Source organism: Colletotrichum gloeosporioides (assembly GCF_011800055.1).
Source record: "Colletotrichum gloeosporioides strain Lc1 chromosome Unknown consensus_9, whole genome shotgun sequence".
NCBI lineage: Eukaryota > Fungi > Ascomycota > Sordariomycetes > Glomerellales > Glomerellaceae > Colletotrichum > Colletotrichum gloeosporioides.
The window spans coordinates 29,494-47,364 of NW_025544654.1; the positions used below are offsets into that span (position 1 = coordinate 29,494).

The 17,871-nt window shown below is 49.5% G+C and overlaps 6 protein-coding genes across 6 annotated transcripts; 3 read left to right on the forward strand and 3 right to left on the reverse strand.

Annotated features, from left to right (window-relative positions):
• Positions 1 to 1,612: 1,612 nt before the first annotated feature.
• Positions 1,613 to 2,038, forward strand: GCG54_00002977 (uncharacterized protein; the record flags this gene model as incomplete). The annotated part of the gene is made up of 3 exons (XM_045403056.1): positions 1,613 to 1,783; positions 1,841 to 1,906; positions 2,003 to 2,038. The coding sequence occupies 3 exons, from the start codon at positions 1,613 to 1,615 to the stop codon at positions 2,036 to 2,038; spliced, it is 273 nt and encodes a 90-aa protein (XP_045269959.1).
• Positions 2,039 to 2,323: 285 nt separating this feature from the next.
• On the reverse strand, positions 2,324 to 3,766 carry GCG54_00002978 (uncharacterized protein; the record flags this gene model as incomplete). The annotated part of the gene is made up of 2 exons (XM_045403057.1): positions 2,324 to 2,806; positions 3,155 to 3,766. The coding sequence occupies 2 exons, from the start codon at positions 3,764 to 3,766 to the stop codon at positions 2,324 to 2,326; spliced, it is 1,095 nt and encodes a 364-aa protein (XP_045269960.1).
• Positions 3,767 to 4,078: 312 nt separating this feature from the next.
• Positions 4,079 to 5,002, reverse strand: GCG54_00002979 (Dehydrogenase azaJ; the record flags this gene model as incomplete). Its single annotated transcript, XM_045403058.1, has 1 exon — positions 4,079 to 5,002. One exon carries the CDS (start codon positions 5,000 to 5,002, stop codon positions 4,079 to 4,081), a length of 924 nt encoding a protein of 307 aa, XP_045269961.1.
• A 2,301-nt stretch (positions 5,003 to 7,303) lies between these two features.
• GCG54_00002980 (Isotrichodermin C-15 hydroxylase) lies at positions 7,304 to 9,065 on the forward strand (the record flags this gene model as incomplete). Its single annotated transcript, XM_045403059.1, has 5 exons — positions 7,304 to 7,349; positions 7,375 to 8,225; positions 8,282 to 8,596; positions 8,655 to 8,821; positions 8,906 to 9,065. The coding sequence occupies 5 exons, from the start codon at positions 7,304 to 7,306 to the stop codon at positions 9,063 to 9,065; spliced, it is 1,539 nt and encodes a 512-aa protein (XP_045269962.1).
• Positions 9,066 to 10,444: 1,379 nt separating this feature from the next.
• Positions 10,445 to 11,101, reverse strand: GCG54_00002981 (uncharacterized protein; the record flags this gene model as incomplete). The annotated part of the gene is made up of 1 exon (XM_045403060.1): positions 10,445 to 11,101. One exon carries the CDS (start codon positions 11,099 to 11,101, stop codon positions 10,445 to 10,447), a length of 657 nt encoding a protein of 218 aa, XP_045269963.1.
• A 1,661-nt stretch (positions 11,102 to 12,762) lies between these two features.
• Positions 12,763 to 17,868, forward strand: GCG54_00002982 (ABC transporter FUM19; the record flags this gene model as incomplete). Its single annotated transcript, XM_045403061.1, has 13 exons — positions 12,763 to 12,972; positions 13,045 to 13,585; positions 13,645 to 14,157; positions 14,215 to 14,425; positions 14,495 to 15,263; positions 15,337 to 15,499; positions 15,548 to 15,907; positions 15,972 to 16,167; positions 16,234 to 16,284; positions 16,336 to 16,400; positions 16,457 to 17,072; positions 17,136 to 17,597; positions 17,652 to 17,868. 13 exons carry the CDS (start codon positions 12,763 to 12,765, stop codon positions 17,866 to 17,868), a joined length of 4,374 nt encoding a protein of 1,457 aa, XP_045269964.1.
• Positions 17,869 to 17,871: the final 3 nt, after the last annotated feature.

Genomic DNA, 17,871 nt, shown 5'->3' on the forward strand with positions numbered 1-17,871 from the left:
AACAGGAGAAGCTAAACTCAGTACTGCAGTGGCACTATAGAGTGTTGCTATCCGGGCGGATACTTCTAGCTAACTGGGCGGATAACCACCTGTATCAGGTCTAATAGTTTATGAGTCTACTTTATCTTAGTCAATCTCTACTACTATTGTCCCTACTGCTACTGCCGTCCCTATTCCTATCTCTATTTCTGCCGGTACTATTGTTGTTGTCCTTGTTGTCGTCCATCTCTACTACCCGTCTGGTTAGCTAGAAGTATCCGCCGGATAGCAAAACTAGCGTAGTAACACTATCCAATCCCATTGAAGTCGCAGCACGTTTGTGAGACACCACCAGGGCGATGGAAAATTCGACGCGCCGCAATCTTTACTGTCCTCAAAGACGTGAAGCCAAATACATTTCGAGGTGAGATTCCAATGCGGAATTCTTCTGTCAAAAACTTACCCATCCATGCTTTACGACTCTTCCACTCTGATCAAGTTCCTTCAGCCATCCATTCGCCACTTCAGTCGTGTCACCGGAAACGTAAAGCCGGCTCAATAACCCAAGGTCGGCATGGAAATACAATACCCCATCGCGACCATCGGCCTACGACCATTCACCTTCTCCGCTGTCCCCGATGCGGGTGCACCGGGACAGAGTTGCCCCCCCCCCCCCCCCCCCCCCCCCCCCCCCCCCCCCCCCCCNCCCCCCCCCCCCCCCCCGGCACCCCGCTGTCACCTATCGCTAAAGCCGGCGCCACGGCACTGGGCGTACTACACAAAACGTTGTTTCTGGTAACTGTTTGTGCAGTAGCATGGATTAAGTGTGGACAGGAGTCTATCAACATGTGCGTAGTGCAACAAACCTTTCCCCCGTTTCATCTCCTGATATAGCCGCCATTCATGATTGATACTAGAAAAACAACCCCCGAGTCGTCTGTCTCTATCCACTTTAGTAACTCGTTGATAGAGGTTGCGGAGGGCCACCGACTCGTCCCTTTCATTCACTTGACACGATCTAAATATCCATGGGACGCCAATTCCCGGTGGGATGGATTTAGACCCATTGAAACGGGCGATTCGTCCCCCTTTGACCAGATTCATACATGTACCTGTGAAAGACCTGCAAAACAATCAAGCCACTGTGAACGCTAAGGTCATCGTGTCTGGCAAAACTACATGCACTGGCGCGAGGACCTTCCACGCCTGCCAACGCCGCCATCCCTATACCGCCCACATCGTCAATAGTGCCTTCACTTCTCGCGCTTGCCATACCTTTGCCTTCCTGCCTTATCTCATCCAATCGCCGAAGGGTAGTCCAAGCGTTGGGTATTGCTCACAGTCGATCCAGCCACCGAAGAGAACCCTTCCGTGCTTTGGTAACCCGAGCCTCCCGTAAAGAGAATGGATCTCGCCCCCTATTTGAAACTAGGAGATGAGGCTCATTATTTAGACTTTCTTCGTATTCTTGACGAGATTCGGACTTCTCTTCCCCTCCCGAGTTCACCGCAGTCTAACCAACTGAACTCAACTGTATATTAACTGACGTTCCTTTCCAGTTGGCCAACACGATCAGCTGGATATCTTCCCAGACCGAAACACATTCACACGGTACAACACTAGATTTCCCACGATGCAATTCCTCAACGCAATCCTCGCTTTCGCTTCACTCGCAGCTTCTGCGGCTGCCGCCTCTGCCGACGCGGCTACCCCTATTGAGGCGAGACAGGCTGCAAGCCCCTGCTATTCTAACCAGAAGTTGACCTGGAACACGGGCCAGTATGGCAACAGTGGAGGATGGGGTGTAAGTAAACCCTAGTAAATTCCTACTGCGATGATGCTAACTTTGATGTCACTTCAGTGTGTCACCAACACTAATGGCGGCTGCAAGTCCTACTACTGGAAGACAGAGCTTCCTTACTACAGCGTAAGCATGATAGTTGCATACTTTCGGGATTGAAACCTTGCTGACTTGGCTTTGATTCTTAGTGCACTTAACGTGTATGCTCTGTATTTTGAACAGCGTGCTCGGATCGCAACATATCTCTTGCCTAGGTAGCATTTCTTCGCAGAGTTTTTTAGTCATGCCATGCTAGCTGCAGGGGATTACATTCATGTTGATCTAGGTTTCTTTAGCTTGGATGGGGCTTCACTATATTTTTAGAGGTGAACTTTTCTCATGCGCCGGATCTTGCTATGATATTCAAACACATTTGATTTGGCACAGATCCACTAGCAGCCAGTTTGTTGTATGAATAGCCTTCTTCTGGTAGCGAATTGATTTTGTATCACATCTGTTGTAATTGTATCAAAGCCTTAAACTGAAGAAAACAGTCGAAACTCTTCAGATGTTACTGGGTCCAAACTTTGCAAAATCCACAATCTCACCCTTTTTGGCTTTCACCTCTTCCAGTTTACCATCGGCCACCCTCAACCGAATGTGGATACTCTTACAAAGTCCCAAGGCTTTTCCTTTGGGACTGAGAAAGTCTTTAGAGAGCTTCCATTTGCGGCCACTGAAAATCTTGGGCAGTAAATCATTATATAACGGCTGGGACATGACGTCGTGATTCTCGCAGTATGCTCCCGTGATGTCCGTATCAAATCGAAGGGCTTGAGACTCCGGTGCCCATCTCGCTTTCAAAAGACCTTGGTGGTGATAGAGAACGGCCGCAGATTTGCCTTTTCGGTTGTCCTTGACACCCCCCAAGCTCTCGTCAGAGACATGGAAAGGTTTACCATGTTCAATTGCCTTTTGGACAGCATCTAGCACCGTTTGGTTTGTAATCCGTTTGCCACCGTAAACGACGACTGTGTTGTTGATTCCCTTAAAATCATTGTACCTTTGAAGGCTGTTGGCGAGGGAGACGGTAAGAAGGTCTGTTGTCTCGATCTTGTCCATATCGATTCGGTTGACACTGCGTTCGAGTCGCTGCAAGACCCATGGGAAACGTTTCTTTTGCGTCTGTTCGGCTTTTTCAAGTTCGCTGGATCCCGAGAGATATGAGCTGCTCATTGAATTCAATGATGGAGAAGAATTTAGGTCATCCTCATCCGGGCCTCTGGTTAGCCGAGTAAACGGATCCGGGTCTTTAGTAAAGAGGCGCTCATGAGGCCAGAAACCGCTTTTGTGAATGTGAGAGGAGTTCTTGTAACCCTCAATAAGTCCAATTACAGCGGGTTTGCCATTTCCAATGAAGTACTTCAGAGGGAGATCGTGGAGGTATGTATGCTTCGAGGCCCCAGGACTTTCAACGGTGTGCAGATTTTCCAGCCGCTTTAGAAGCCCAAAGAAATCCTCCCACTCGCGTTGCGTGGGCTCTCTCTCGGTAGACTTGCCTCCCAATGGGTCGCTGGACGTCGCTGGGGATATGTGAATTCTCTGAGTCCGCTTGATATGGATGACGACTAGTTCCGGGTTCTTTCTGGTGAACGTGTTGATGTCATCAACGACTTTCTGGATGGGAACGCAACTTGCACCCTGGACCCCAACAGCGTCGCCGACGTTGGTGTAGTGACCGCAGTGCCAGGAAGGAGCATCTTGAGTGCTGCTCTTGGAGGTAAGGACAGGACGAATGTCGAGGTAACGGACGCCGAGATTGAGTTGGTCAAGGATTGATCGCGTCTGGGTCAACACCATGTCGTCCAGTCCTAGCTCCGTCCGCAAGTTGTTGTGAACATAGCTAGTGCCGGCGTCGTGGGAAGAAGGAAGAGTGATGTGCTTGAGAGGGAGGTTTCCAAGTGTGGCGTTGTGGAGTTGCATCCACTGTTGAGAATACTCAGCCATCATCATTGGCGGCCGTTGGACACAACGATGAGTAGATTGACCTAGGAGAGATTAAATCTATACAGGAGCGCACACATTCTTTTATAGTTATGTCTTGTCCTCATTGAGACCTTGATGGCGTGTCAGACGCCTGTAGGCGCCAAACTTTGAGCGCGTGTTCCCGAAATTTCATGATCTTCCTACGGGTGTTCAATATTTGAGAACGCCACACAAGGGCAATTCCAACGATCTTCGTGCATAGGTATTTCTGTTCCACCACGGACCGACGCGAGAGCGAAATATTGCATTTAAAAGGTCAACACGATATTAACTCTACGAACCAAGAGTGACAACAATCTTCTGAGAAGACACGCCCTGTTCTAAAAGATCAATTCCAGTCTGGATCGCCTCTAAGCCTGAACCAACCACGCTCGCTTTTGGCACAGCCTTGAATTTTCCGCCCTTCAGAGCCTTCGGCACGAAGTCGAGAAACATTGTCTTGCACAAGTCAGAGTCGACAATGTCTGTTGCCAAAAAGGACTTCATGTCCACGCCCTGCGGCGCCGTTGAAGGCGGCGCTCTGACGCAAGCCACGCAGCTGGACACACGTTCAGAGACACCCAATACAATGCGTGCGCAGCTGCACATGGCAGCTTCCGTCCCGCTAGCCTCGTATACCCCAGCCAGTGTCTTTCCCTTGAGAGAGACGACAATGTCTTCTTCGATTGAGGACGATTTGTAGTCAAACACCTGTGTCGCTCCGAGACTCTTGATATTCTCGTGATTCTTTGGGGAAGCTGTTGAAAAAACTTCATAGCCCGCCATCTTTGCAAGTTGGATCGCAATGCCCCCAACACTCGTCGCCCCTCCCCATACAAGGACCACTTCCCCAGTGTGATGGGGTTCGACAGAAGGCAGCTGTAGGCCGAGCTCCGCCTTTCCAAAAAGCCCAAGGGCTGCCGTTGCAATGGCGAGGGGGAGCACAGCTGCCTGTTCAAAAGATAACTCTTCTGGGATCGCAGAAACGCAATTCGAAGGGATCAAAGCATAAGCTTGAAAGGCGCTGTTCGCATTATCATCTGTGCGGAGGGAGGTTGCAAGTCCCAGGACCCGATCTCCAGGTCTGACGTGCGTGATGTTTGAGCCCACAACCTCAACCACCCCGGCCAAGTCCATCCCAAGTATGGCCGGGTACGTTCTGGGAAATAAAGCGTTCTTCTGGATGGCGCCGTCAACGGGGTTTATTGCGACAGCCATGGTTCTGATGAGGACATCGTCAGTTGTTGGATGACGCAGCGCAGCCTTCCCTGTACGAAGACAGCTACTACGTTCTTCTGTCGCCCAGGCTGCGATATTTGAAGGCATTGTGATTCAATTTGTTGTGACCTGAATCCCTGGAGTGGTGGAATTATGTGCAGAGTACAGCTGAATATCACGTTAAAAATGCGAGGGAATCAAAACCTCGGCCAACAATGTCCCAATCACGATTTGCGCCGACGTCATAAATACACACCGACCTCGTGTTCCAACTCACAGCTGTTGGCTGGCGGGATACTTCTCCAAAAGCTGGGATGAACACGGTCGATGTGGGTAGTGAAACATGGAACCAACGCCGATCATGATGTCAAGCGTCCTGTCCAAATAAGAAAGCAGAGGAAACGCATCAGCCATTCAATTAACATACCAAATAGCCATGTTTGGCGCATGTAGATTCTTATCGATAGCTGATGAAATCCATGTGAGCCAGCAGGTTCTCGCTTGTTCACTACTCCGGCTTTGGGTGTACAGGATTCACGCGGTTTCGATTCGCTTGTCGACCAAAACCTCATCAAGTCAGGGTGCCGCCTCTCGTAGGAGTGCCTTGATACTGCCCGCAACGTCTACAAAGTCCGAATTGGCGAGATGTTCCAGGCTCAGACCCGCTGTCGCATCGTCCGTGAAGGTGCTGCGCCGCTGCGCCCGGAAGAAGGCGTGCTGCCCGACGAGAACAGCTATTCTCGAGTCCCCCAAAATTACTCAACTGAGATAATGTCCTCGTCCTTTTTTATTCTTCCGCGTTGAGTCTCTGCTCCTGTGCTATCGCCAACCACACGATTAAGGGCCAGTCGCCAGCACAAGGATATGAATGTATGTTCGAAAGGTGCGGCCCGTTTGAGTCTCCGATATAGCCGCCCCGTAGCAAACGGTCAGTCTGCCAAGTTCGAATTTGGTAAGTCTGGGACTTGGAATCGCTGCTGTTGTGTTTGGCGTTGGCTATGGTCAGTTTAGCTTCGACGGCAACACGGTCGCCTGAGCAGCTCAGAATACCAAGTGCACGGGACTAATATTGCAGGACATGACAGACTCACCGCAACCCTTCGGTCGCAGGGAGTAAGACACCAAGGGAAGCCTAATCGGCAATACCAACATACCAACATTTTGAGTCCTCATTGAAACTCGGCCTTGCTGGTGCAATTGAGACAAAGATCACTAAGGAAGCATTGGTATCCACCATGGGCTACAGGGCATCTCATTTCTTTGGTATCGGGCTTGAAATTTCAGCATTGCCATCCGCGCAAACCCCAAGTTGGTGTGATCGGGTCGCGAATGGCGAGCTCGCGTGAAGGCTTAGAAGATGAGAAAGAGAGAAATATTAGAAACGTCCCAGGTGTTGCAGCTCAGATGAGTGGCATGTAGAAACGTGCTGAGTTGCAAGAAAGGACGAGAAGATCAGAGGCGATGTTTCTTCTGCCCTTAATAGACAGCATAGAAATGGAGGGCCTCTGAAAGTTCCATGGTCATCACCTCAGGGCGATGGAAGACCAGAGACCCAACGCTAATAGGCAACAGATAAGCGAAAGATTTCTCGTCAGAAATGGTTCAGTGATGCGGGGGAGCAGCCGTATATCGGGTTTTGCGGCAGCTCATCGTAGTACGTGGCGCATAAGCTGCCGGCAGTGATGCACTTCCCGTTTCCCCGTGTAGAGGAGAAGTCTCCAACGGACTTCAATGATCTACCCGTGCCGCTACATTGCATTAGCCTTTCCAAACTATAGAAGACGATCACTGGCACGATTTACGGCCTGTGCATAGGAATCAAGCGGTGAGGGGCCTTGCTATCTATAGGGGGCCACACAATGCCAGCACTGAAACGGGTACATGACCTAGTTGCATCGCGTATGTTTCGATCTTCGAGCGGAGTAATAAAGACCATCTGATTGGGTGAATGTGTCAACATGGGATGGCTGCTGCCATCTTGTGTTGCAGCACTCGGGATGAAAGTGAATTAGGAAGTGAGCATCCCGAGGGCCGGGGCTTTCGTCCGGCCCGAGTCCCGATACAATCGGGCGTCGGGTCGGTTCCCTACCGATTACTCACGATTTCCCAACGGCAATCGACCCCTGATAGACGGCCTTGGAGCAAATGAGGCTGATACAACTTTATTTTACTGTTGCTAATTATTTGTACGTATAGCAGCCATCACGGTTTAAATATCTCGTCCAAGCCCGCTATATCAAGTCTTTGCATGTTTCGCTCAGAGGGCTTGTAAGTATCGGCGCCAAGATCAAAGCACTCACGATGAAGTTCATTCCAGGTGGTATTATTCCGTCTTCGCTGGGGTTCGGTTCCCTTGCAGCCATCCTCCTAAGTTCATTTGCCCCAACTTTACAGACCTTGCACTCACAATCTGGCAACGAAGCTTGTGGTGTATGGCGCGTCGGTAGTCGTATACAATCTATTCTTCCACCCATTGCGTCGGTTCCCTGGCCCTAAGTTATGGGCAGCCACACCCCTCCCTGCTGCGCTCAATGTTCTCCGCGGGCTCTCTCACGTTAAGATTCTTGAACTCCACAAGCGCTATGGGGACATTGTCCGAGTAGGGCCCAACGAACTAGCCTTCGCGCATTCGGATGTGTGGAAGGATGTCTGCGGACATTTGAAGCGCGACCAGGAGGAAAATGGCAAGGATCCCAAGTACGGCAATGAGGACTTGGACAAGAGTCTGATCTCAGCTTCACGCGAGCGACACGGGCCGTTGCGACGTTTGCTTTCTCACGGGTTCTCGGCTCGTGCCATGGCTGAGCAGCAACCACTCATCAACACCTATATCGATCTTTTCATGGAACGGCTCCGGGAGCACGGAGAGAATGGGTCGCGGCCTATCGATGCATCGAAATGGTTCGAATGGACAACATTCGACATCATTGGGGACTTGGCCTTCGGCGAATCTTTCGGCTGTCTGCGCACTTCCGCTTCTCATCCCTGGGTTGAAAGCTTCTTCGACTCGATGAAAATCATCCCAGCTATCCAGGCAATCAGCGACTTGCCCTTCTTTTCGATCCTGGCACCTCTATACTTCATGATTTTTATCCCGAAGAACGTCGCTACCCAACGCCGAACGAGCCAGCAATTTGCCGAAGAAAGCTTGAAGAAGAGGCTGAGTCTGGGTACTGACCGGCCCGACTTCGTACAAGCGATGCTTAAAGGCGGCAAAGAGCATGTGAGTAATTAACCTGGCTGAGACGTACTTCTTTCCCATTAACACCATGGACGCAGACCTTGACGCCGACTGAATTGCGAGACAACAGCGTTCTCCTTACTACGGCCGGCTCTGAGACTACAGCTACAACACTTGCTGCAACGACATACTTCCTCGCCACTCATCCTAACGCACTTCAAAAGTTGAACGATGAGGTCCGGTCAGCTTTCAATAGTGAAGATGAAATCGACGTCAACAGCGTCCAGAACCTGCCCTACATGCTCGCTGTTCTGAAGGAAGCTATGCGCGTCCATCCAGCTGTAGCCATATCTCTGCCACGATCAACTCCTCGCAGTGGAGCGCAGGTCGCCGGAGAACATATCCCGGGAGGCGTAAGTTTGTGCAGTTGATTTGCGATTTGATGTGGGGCAATTTACTGACAAGTCGTAGACGACTCTGGGTATCTGGCAATACGCCCTCTATCACGACCCGACCAAGTTTCTTTACCCGGACTCCTTCATTCCTGAGCGATGGTTGGACGACAAACGCTTTGAAAATGACGCGAAGCACATGCACCAACCTTTCTCATACGGTCCTCGGAACTGTCTGGGCATGAAGTAAGAATTGCTAAGACCGCCAGTTAGCCTGCTGGCTACGTTAATCCATGCTTCGGTTTGCTGACTCTCTTATTCTTTCATTAGTCTTGCTTACGCTGAGATGCGTTTGATTCTTGCTCGCATTATTTGGACTTTTGACCTGGAGCTTGAGTCCCAAAGCCGGGAATGGGCGGCGAATCAGAAGGTGTTCTTCTTTTGGGACAAGCCGCCTCTGTGGACATACTTCAAGCCCAGAAGGTCTTAGAATGCAACCAAACGCCCGATTTGTCGATCTTTAGAAAGACATTGTGTGGTATCTTATCTAACACATGTTTGACTTTTTTAACCCACTGCTGTAACGCTAGCTAGTCGGATGGGTTCGGGGTGATACAGAAGCACACGTAGACAGACGCTTCCTGAATGAAGCCGGGGGAATTCGATGGAATACATAAAGTCATTTCACGGTCGTCGGGTGTATTCGGGAACATGCCATACTATTCGATTACAGCTCACATTAGTGGTGATAGTTGAGAGTCGGCGCAATGTTTAATCGAGATCACATAGACGCCCTAGGTTAAATGAAATCGACGATTTCCAGCATTTCTGTACAAGTTACACTTTTGGACGTTGAATGTTTTTCGAAGGCTAAAAAATCACCAGGGGTTGCAGTGAATGAAGACACTGGAAACTACCCGGATTTTGCTGTCGCAGCGCGACGTCGCTCACTGAGGGTTTTGCTTTTGTCTCCATCCCTGCCTCTGGCACTGAGGGTATCTTTATCAAAACACTAATGGATCGTTTGAAGCATAAGCTTAAACTTATCTTAGTGCATAGGAAATCCAGAAGCCTCTTTCCTGTGGCTACACTCTACCTAACCGTCGTGGTCGTCGCTACTATCGTCTTCGATAAGGTCGCGGTGCTTAAGAACGCAGGAAATATAGCCGTATAGACACAGGAAAATTAGCTGGTCTCAAAATCAAATCGCGTACACGAAGGAATAGTAGGTGGTCTTTCATATTATTCCTTAAGAATGCCTCCTGATAGCCCTGGAAAGTCGGATTATGATGACATGTGTTAATCTAGTTCTTAGACAAGTAAGCGTCTATGTATATAAGTACAGGTGGGTTCCTATTCTATCACTGCCGATAATTCTGTCAAGATGTCTCAAGAATTCCTTCGCAGTATGGCTGGGTTGTTCATCATCTCAATAACTCCAGCACCCGTAAAATTGGCGTCTCCAATCCGTCCTCCAGTTGTGAGCCCGATCCATCGTGAGTACACTCTCTCACCAGGAGTTGTCGAAGTGAGTTTCTCCATATAAAATGCGTATTTAACATCAAGCTGATTGTCGATCTCAATCTTCCAGCTTTCCACGGCTGATCCGGGTTCCAGTGGGACTGCAGTCCCAGGTCCCTGAGGACTAACTCTGACAGCCGAACAGGCAGAAATGACTGGCTTCCCATCTTCAGCGAGATAAACGCTAGATGTTACATTCAACGAATCATCGAGATGGTAGAAGAATACCAGTGAGTACCTGCCGACGTTCGAATGGCCCCAGTACCATTGGTGCAAGCTATTCTGGAAACCTGCTGTTCCCCAGTTCTGTATAGTCATCTGGTCAGAGCAGCCATCCCAACAAGAGACTTAGAGAAATATCTGATCATGATATCCAGAGCCAGAGAAAGAGACATCAGTTCCGTTGATGGTTAAGTTGACGGTGGCGTGCGAATCTGGGATGGTGTTGGCCCAGGAGAGATACGGGGCGAAGTTGAAGGAACCTCCAGGAGTGTTGAGCCCACATGCGACGTGGGCGGGAGCTCGGGAGCGCATGGTAATCTTTCCCGAAATACCAACTTGTGGCAGGTCTAGCGTGAGATGATAAACTCCCAAGTCAGAAGATCCAAACCAAGTCATCGCTCCATCATCAACAACGCCTTGCGACCCATCACCGACAGTGCTCAACTGAAGGTCTCCAACAGGAATAGGAGTGAAAGGAAATAAGGTTCCGTTAGGCCAAAGAATCTGGAGTAGGACTGCGTTCGACTCGGGAAACCACCCCGGATAGAACTGCGCGACGAGGAGGGCATCTGCGTTATGAGACACGGCGTCAAAATACCACCACTGGTAAGCCGACCCATTGTTGACCGCGATATGAGGACCATCAAATGCTGAAAGGCCAATAATGCTGTCCGCTGCTGTAGTGCCATTGAACTGCCCCGTAGGTATGACATATGTTTGGGGCTGTATGGAGGCAATGGCCAGTCCGCTCAGCATCGAAAGACACAGCGCAGTGGTTTTCATATTGGTAGGAAACTGGAATATAGATAAGAAAAGAATCAAGTTGAAACTTGAAAGACGCTGGCGAAACACGTTGATCGTGTTTTTGCCGAATGTGTTTAGCCTGGATTGAACAAACTCAACTGACGTAGATTTCACCGACTGCAAGCAAGTACTGGAATGTCTATGGGCCTTTATATGCTTGATGTAGCCGAAGTTCGGGTTCTGGAATCGGGTAAAATCCACATGCGGACGAGCACGAACATCCGCAACGCCGCTCGTTGACATGACATTACGAACGACGTCGTCTACGTCCTCTCAGCTCATTGGAGACACCCATGGTCGTATTGTGGAGCTCGGGAAATCGATGTGGCTGAGCCCAAATCATGCTAGCTTATAGTATGGATAAACCGGAATGTCAGAGTTGTTCTTATTCGACGTGGCTAGGGTGGGTTAGATTGCTTCGTACACCAATGCCTCTCTTGCCTAGTTGATGCATCAATCGGCCGAACTTCTTATTGAAGACATATCATCTGCTATATGCAATTCATGTGATGTACGAACTGACTACTTGGGAGAGAGGACTAGTGTCCAATATGTGCGGCAACTGGCTATAATCCATAAATCCACACGCTCACGGTCGATTAAAACCCAATGTTTGCGGAAAACGCAATGTATTTCTTGATACTCAAGGCCATTGAATTTCACTGTCAGTCAATAAAGACGGCACGAAATCGCGCTGGCTTTGTTTTCCATCTCCTATTTCTGACGTTTAGGCATGCTATGCCTCAACATTATGCATTTTTTGGTTTCCCGTATTACAAGGCGGCTTCGCGCTGGTGCTTTGCGAAATGCTACCTCCACCAAGTTTAAACAACAGACTGCTTCACTTCATGTTCACTGTCACCTAGCTGTGCGCACTTCCATTGCCAACAGCCGGAGTCCGAAGATGATGAAATCTTGTCATAATAAGAGTGCGACTTCTCAGAAAGCAGTTAGTTGATTATTCGGCTAGCCAAAAAGCAATAAATTTCGTCCAAAGCTCGGGTAATATTCCACACGCATGACGATTCGGATTGGGCTCCCCGAAGATAGCTTGCTTCGCCGCAACGCAGCCTCTGTACAAGGATACTCAACTAAGCAACAATGACTAACCTGAACCAGATTTCCTTTTCGAGAAGGTCGGGACGTTTGCATGCTGGTACAACGATTCCACATAGAGTAAACTACACAGAATAGGGAACAAAACAAAAAGTACAACGATTCCACCAAATTTGTCACTGCGAACGCGAATAATTCCTATTTCGTCCGGAGAACGCCCGCATTCACGGCTATCTCTTGACTCTTAGAGACCGTCTATTTTACTGTGCTAGAGTGACTATCTTTCCCGTGGTTGCGTACTCTATTTTACTGTCGTCGTTATCATCTTCGCTACCATCGTCGTCATCTTCGATAAGAGTAATTAAGTACACAGGAAAACTAGGTGGTCTCGACCCTTATCTGTAGACCTGGCCAGAACCACTGTCAGCACACTGCTGTGCCGCAAGGCAACATGGCACGCGTCACGGAACCTGAAGTTCGGGAGTAAGGTCTCAAAAGTTCCTGATAAGGACTGCGTGACCTGCACTGGTCCTTTTCTGATTTGACAACTGTTCTAAAACAACACAGACTTGAACCTAGTAGCGATGTCCTGTCCGTCGCTGAGCGACCAGTCTTTCGGACCCCGCGTCCATCCAGAATGTCGTTCCTTCGACTTCACACTGCAGTTTGAGGACATCCTTTTTGCCTGCATTCCGTCCGCTGTGTTTATCCTCCTCGCACCAACGCGAATCGTCCATTTGCTTCGCCAACCGACCGCCTTCGCAGTTCGTTCTTGGCTTCTGCTTGCCAAGCTAGTATGTGTCTTCAATGTCTCGCGCTTGCGCGCCTGTCCATCACTACTGTCGTTTGCCTATTGATTTTCAAAGGTGATTCTAGCTGCACTTCTGGCTTCGCACCTCGCCTTTCTAGCCCTGCGATCGCAAACCCCCAATTTCCAGACATCTGCATCGGTTGCCGCTGATGTTTTGATTCTCATCGCCATCCTCACCATCGGTCCAATTTCTCTTCTGACTCATCAACGCTCGCCTCGACCGTCGACTTTGCTCAGCATATATCTTTCCGCGTCAACCATACTTGGCATTGCGCGTGTTCGAACGGCATGGCTACTGGGTCAACAAGTCCCTGTGCCTGCTCTCGCGACCGCTGTTCTGGTGTTGATGATTGCACTTCTCATTGTGGAGTCGATCGCGTCGAAGAAGAGACAGTCAGAGCCCGAGTTATCGCACAGCAAACTCCCGAATCCTGAACAGACCAGCGGCTTCTGGGCGAGGACTTGCTTTTGGTGGCTTGCACATACCTTCTCACTGGGATACTCCAGAGTGCTCTCTCTCGTGGATTTGCCTAACCTTGATATCGTTCTGGAAAGCCGCCATTTGCACCGCGATCTGTCTATCGCTTGGAACAGCAGTAAGTGCTATTGAAGCTTGGCTGTCATATGACCTGAAAGCTTCCAGAAACTTGCTAAGCCACGAGCCCAGATGACCAGCAGAGGAAGAACAGTCTATTGAAAGCGTGTATCAAGAGTTATTTCTTGTCCTTTCTTTCTCCAGTCATACCCCGACTATGTCTCTCAGTGTTCACGTTCGCCCACCCATTTCTCATCAACACCACCGTGAGCTTCGTCGGCCAAGAGAAACCTGATAACAACTTCGGGAAAGGGCTCATTGGCGCATGGGCCCTGGTTTATCTAGGCATTGCTGTTAGCAACTCCATATTCCAGTATCAGAATCTGCGGTTCACAACGAGACTACGCGGAGGACTGGTTGCCCTCATCTACCAGCAGGCAATTAACACGCGAGAAGCGGACACAGGCGACATAACTGCGGTTGCCCTAATGGGTACTGACGTAGAGCGGATTCACATGTCAATGTCTGTGTTTCACTTGCTCTGGAGCTCATTGCTTGATATCATCATTGCAAGCTGGCTTCTGGGGCTCCAGCTCTCACTTGCGTGCCTTGCTCCAATCATATTGGTTCTTGGTGAGTAAACAAGAACTTTCGGTTTTCAACCCAGCAGTGCTGACCAATCGGGCTCAGCCTTCATTGCCGCGATGTCCAAGGTATCGGTGGCCACAAACACAGCTCAAAAGCACTGGATTGAAAAGATACAAGAGCGCCTTCGAGTGACCACGACAATGCTCAGTGAGATGAAAGCTGTGAAGATGCTAGGACTCACTCAAGTCATGTCGAACACGGTCCAGAATCACCGCACCAACGAGATCGAGACCTCGAAGTCTTTCAGGAAGTTGTTAGTAGCGACGTTATTGCTTTGTAAGACTCACACTCCCTTTTTCAGTAGCTGTCGCTAACCCGAAAGCTTAGCCCTGAGCCCAATCAATCTCGCCCCTATCGTGACCTTCGGTATCTACGTCATCATCTCCGTCTACTGGAAGAACGATACCCTGCTGCCAGCGCAGACATTCACGTCAATTGCTTTAATATCTTTGCTAACTACACCGGTCGTCGCCTTCATTCAGATTCTGCCCATGGTCGTTCAATCTTTATCCTGCTTCGATCGCATCCAAGATTTCTGTAACTACAGCTCTCCAAGAAAGACCAAAGATCAGCCTGTCAACTCATTTTCCTCAAGTTCCCAGACAGCTTTGCCAGCGAGGAAAGGACCTAAAGAGCTATCACAGTCCAGCCATCCCTCTCAAGAACCTATTTTGTCTTTCAGCGGTGAGAGCTTTGGTTGGAAGGAAGACCAGAGTTTACTTCATGAAATCAACGTTCAAATCCAGCCCAATACTGTCACGTCCATTGTGGGGCCTGTTGGAAGCGGAAAGTCAAATCTCCTCAGCGCCATGCTGGGCAACATGATCAGAACATCGCCGATGATGACGAACAGATGTGGAAATGAAAGAGGTTGCAGTAAAGAGATCGCATACTGCTCGCAAACTCCATGGCTAGAGAACGGAACAATTCGACAGAACATTCTCGGTGTCTCGGCCTACGAAGAGAAATGGTATGACACTGTCGCGCTTGCATGCGGGCTTGAACCCGATTTTCAAGCCTTGAAGATGGGCGACTTCACTCTTGTTGGCAGTCAAGGCAGCAACCTCAGCGGCGGCCAAAAGCAGCGCATTGTGAGTATTATTGACAGACAAGGACCTGATCCTCTGGCCTGCCACTAGCCATGCGCTAACATCTGGCATCTAGGCTTTGGCGAGGGCAGTCTATGCTCGAAAGCGCATCGTTATTCTGGACGACATCTTCAGTGGGATGGATGCTCGCACTGCGCACCATGTCTCAACCTATTCAATCGGACGTGACGGACTTCTACGGAGACAGCGCGCGTCCGTCATTTTTGCAACTCACAGTCGTAGGTCGCTTTGTCCGTGCAGTGCAGCTGACTCTAACAGGCATCTAGACAGGATCATGGGCCTAGCCGATAGCATAATCTCGCTGGACGGTGGCAGAGTGCAAGAAATAGGCAGCCCCATGGACCTGGTGCAAGGTCAAGGCTACGTCAGCAAGCTCGGGCTCATGTTATCCCCTAATGAAGATGTTGCCAATGATTCCTCATCCTCTGTTGAGCCTGAGGTTTCTGAGAAACACCAGGGAGAAACATCTGAAATGGAGAATCCTAGAGAACAGAAGCACACGGATGTCAGACGGAAGAACGGAGAGAAGGCAGTTTACCTTTACTACTTGAAAAGCGCAGGCTGGAAGGCTATTGTCATGTACACAGCAGCTGTCACGTCATGGGCTTTCTTTTCGGAATTCTCCAGTAAGTCTTCTTGAAGCAACACAGCTAGGCACAAGGCACACAGAAGCTGACTCATGGTACTTAGCTGTTTGGATCAAATGGTGGTCTGAGTCAAATTCTTCTAATGCAAACCAGGACGTCGGATATGTCATGGGTATCTATGCCTTGTTCGGGGTTTTGGGAACACTCAATTCCTCAATCGCCGCCTGGTTCGCATTCATCGACATCATATCTAACACGGCACTGAAATTGCATTCAGACCTTCTTCAGACTACTGTTTCGTAAGTCGGCCTTTCCGCGATTCCTATGACTATCTATGTATGCGGCTACTGATTCCGCGGCTACAGCGCAACATTTGCTTTCTTCTCCAAGACAGACAATGGGGAGATATTGAACAGGTGAGGATTCAGTCGGTAGATCGGCCTTGGCAGTACCTGACCTGTTCGTAGATTTAGTGAGGATATGCAGTTGCTGGACATGGACTTGCCGTCAAACTTGTTGAACTATACATCAAGTGAGTATCAGAGATGCCTTCCACAGGAGCTATCAACTAACCATAGTTTCTCGTAGCCGGCGTTACAATACTCGCTAAGGTAATCATTCTGGTCGTATTCTCCCAGTATCTTGGAGCTACCCTACCATTCCTCTGCGCCATACTCTACTTGCTGCAACGCTTCTATCTCCAGACATCGCGACAAGTTCGTCTCCTCGGTATTGAGGCGAAAGCACCTCTTTATACCCACTTTTCCGAGTCAGTGGCTGGGGTTGCTACGATTCGGGCCTTTGGGTGGCAAGAACAATACCAAGAGCGCAATTACGAGCATGTTGACGAATCGCAGAGACCCAGCTACACCCAGGGCTGTATCCAGGCATGGCTCACTTTTGTTCTCAACCTAATCGTAGCCGTATTAGCAGTAGTACTGGTTATTATTGTAGTAACGTGGCATCACAAGTTTAGCGCTGGAAACGTCGGCGTTAGCCTCGTTATGATCATTGGCTTCAGCGAAGTGTTAGCTCGTCTCATTCAAAGCTGGACAAAGCTGGAGTCCAGCATCGGTGCGGTCGCTAGAGTGAGACGATTTGTCTCCGATACTGAAACTGAGTCGGCGGCTGAAAGAGGGACACCGCCAGTGAACTGGCCGCAAGCCGGAGCTGTGAAGTTTTCGGATGTTGTGGCGTCTTATGGGTAAGAACTACACATGACCTCCTAACTTGATTTGATGGAATGGTACGGCTAACTGTTTGGTAGGTCTGATGCTTCACCTGTTCTCAAGAAACTCTCCCTAGCTGTCGAAGGGGGCCAGCATGTAGCAATTTGCGGCCGATCCGGAAGTGGCAAAACCTCCTTGATCATGACTTTGCTGCAAATGACAAACATGAAAGATGGGAGGATCGACATTGACGGGGTTGATGTCTCGACCCTGCTGCAGTCCGAACTCCGCGCATGCATCAACGTCATTCCTCAGGATCCATTCTTGATGCCTGGGACTGTTCGCTTCAACCTCAACCCTTACGGAAATAGTCTAGATGACGATAGGCTCGTTGAAGCACTTGGAAGAGTTGGCGTTTGGTCACTCGTGCAAGACCAGGGTGGTTTGGACGCAGAAATGAACGTCAACGCGTGGTCAGCTGGCCAGAAACAACTCCTCTGCTTGGCTAGAGCCATGCTACGACAATCAAAGATTTTGATATTGGATGAGGCAATGAGCAGGTAAGTGCACTGACGAGCAAAATGGTATCATACAGTGACTGACATTTCCTCAAGTGTGGACAGTGAGACAGAGGCAATAATGCAGGATATCGTTGATTCTGACTTCAGGGACTGCACGGTTCTTGCCGTAATGCACAGGCTCAAGCACGTTACCCACTATGACAAAGTTGCCCTGTTGGGAGATGGAAAACTTCTCGAGTATGATACTCCGGAATCTCTCATCTCTGGAGAGACTCAGTTTGCTGAAATGTTCAAGATGAAAGCAAACTAACAT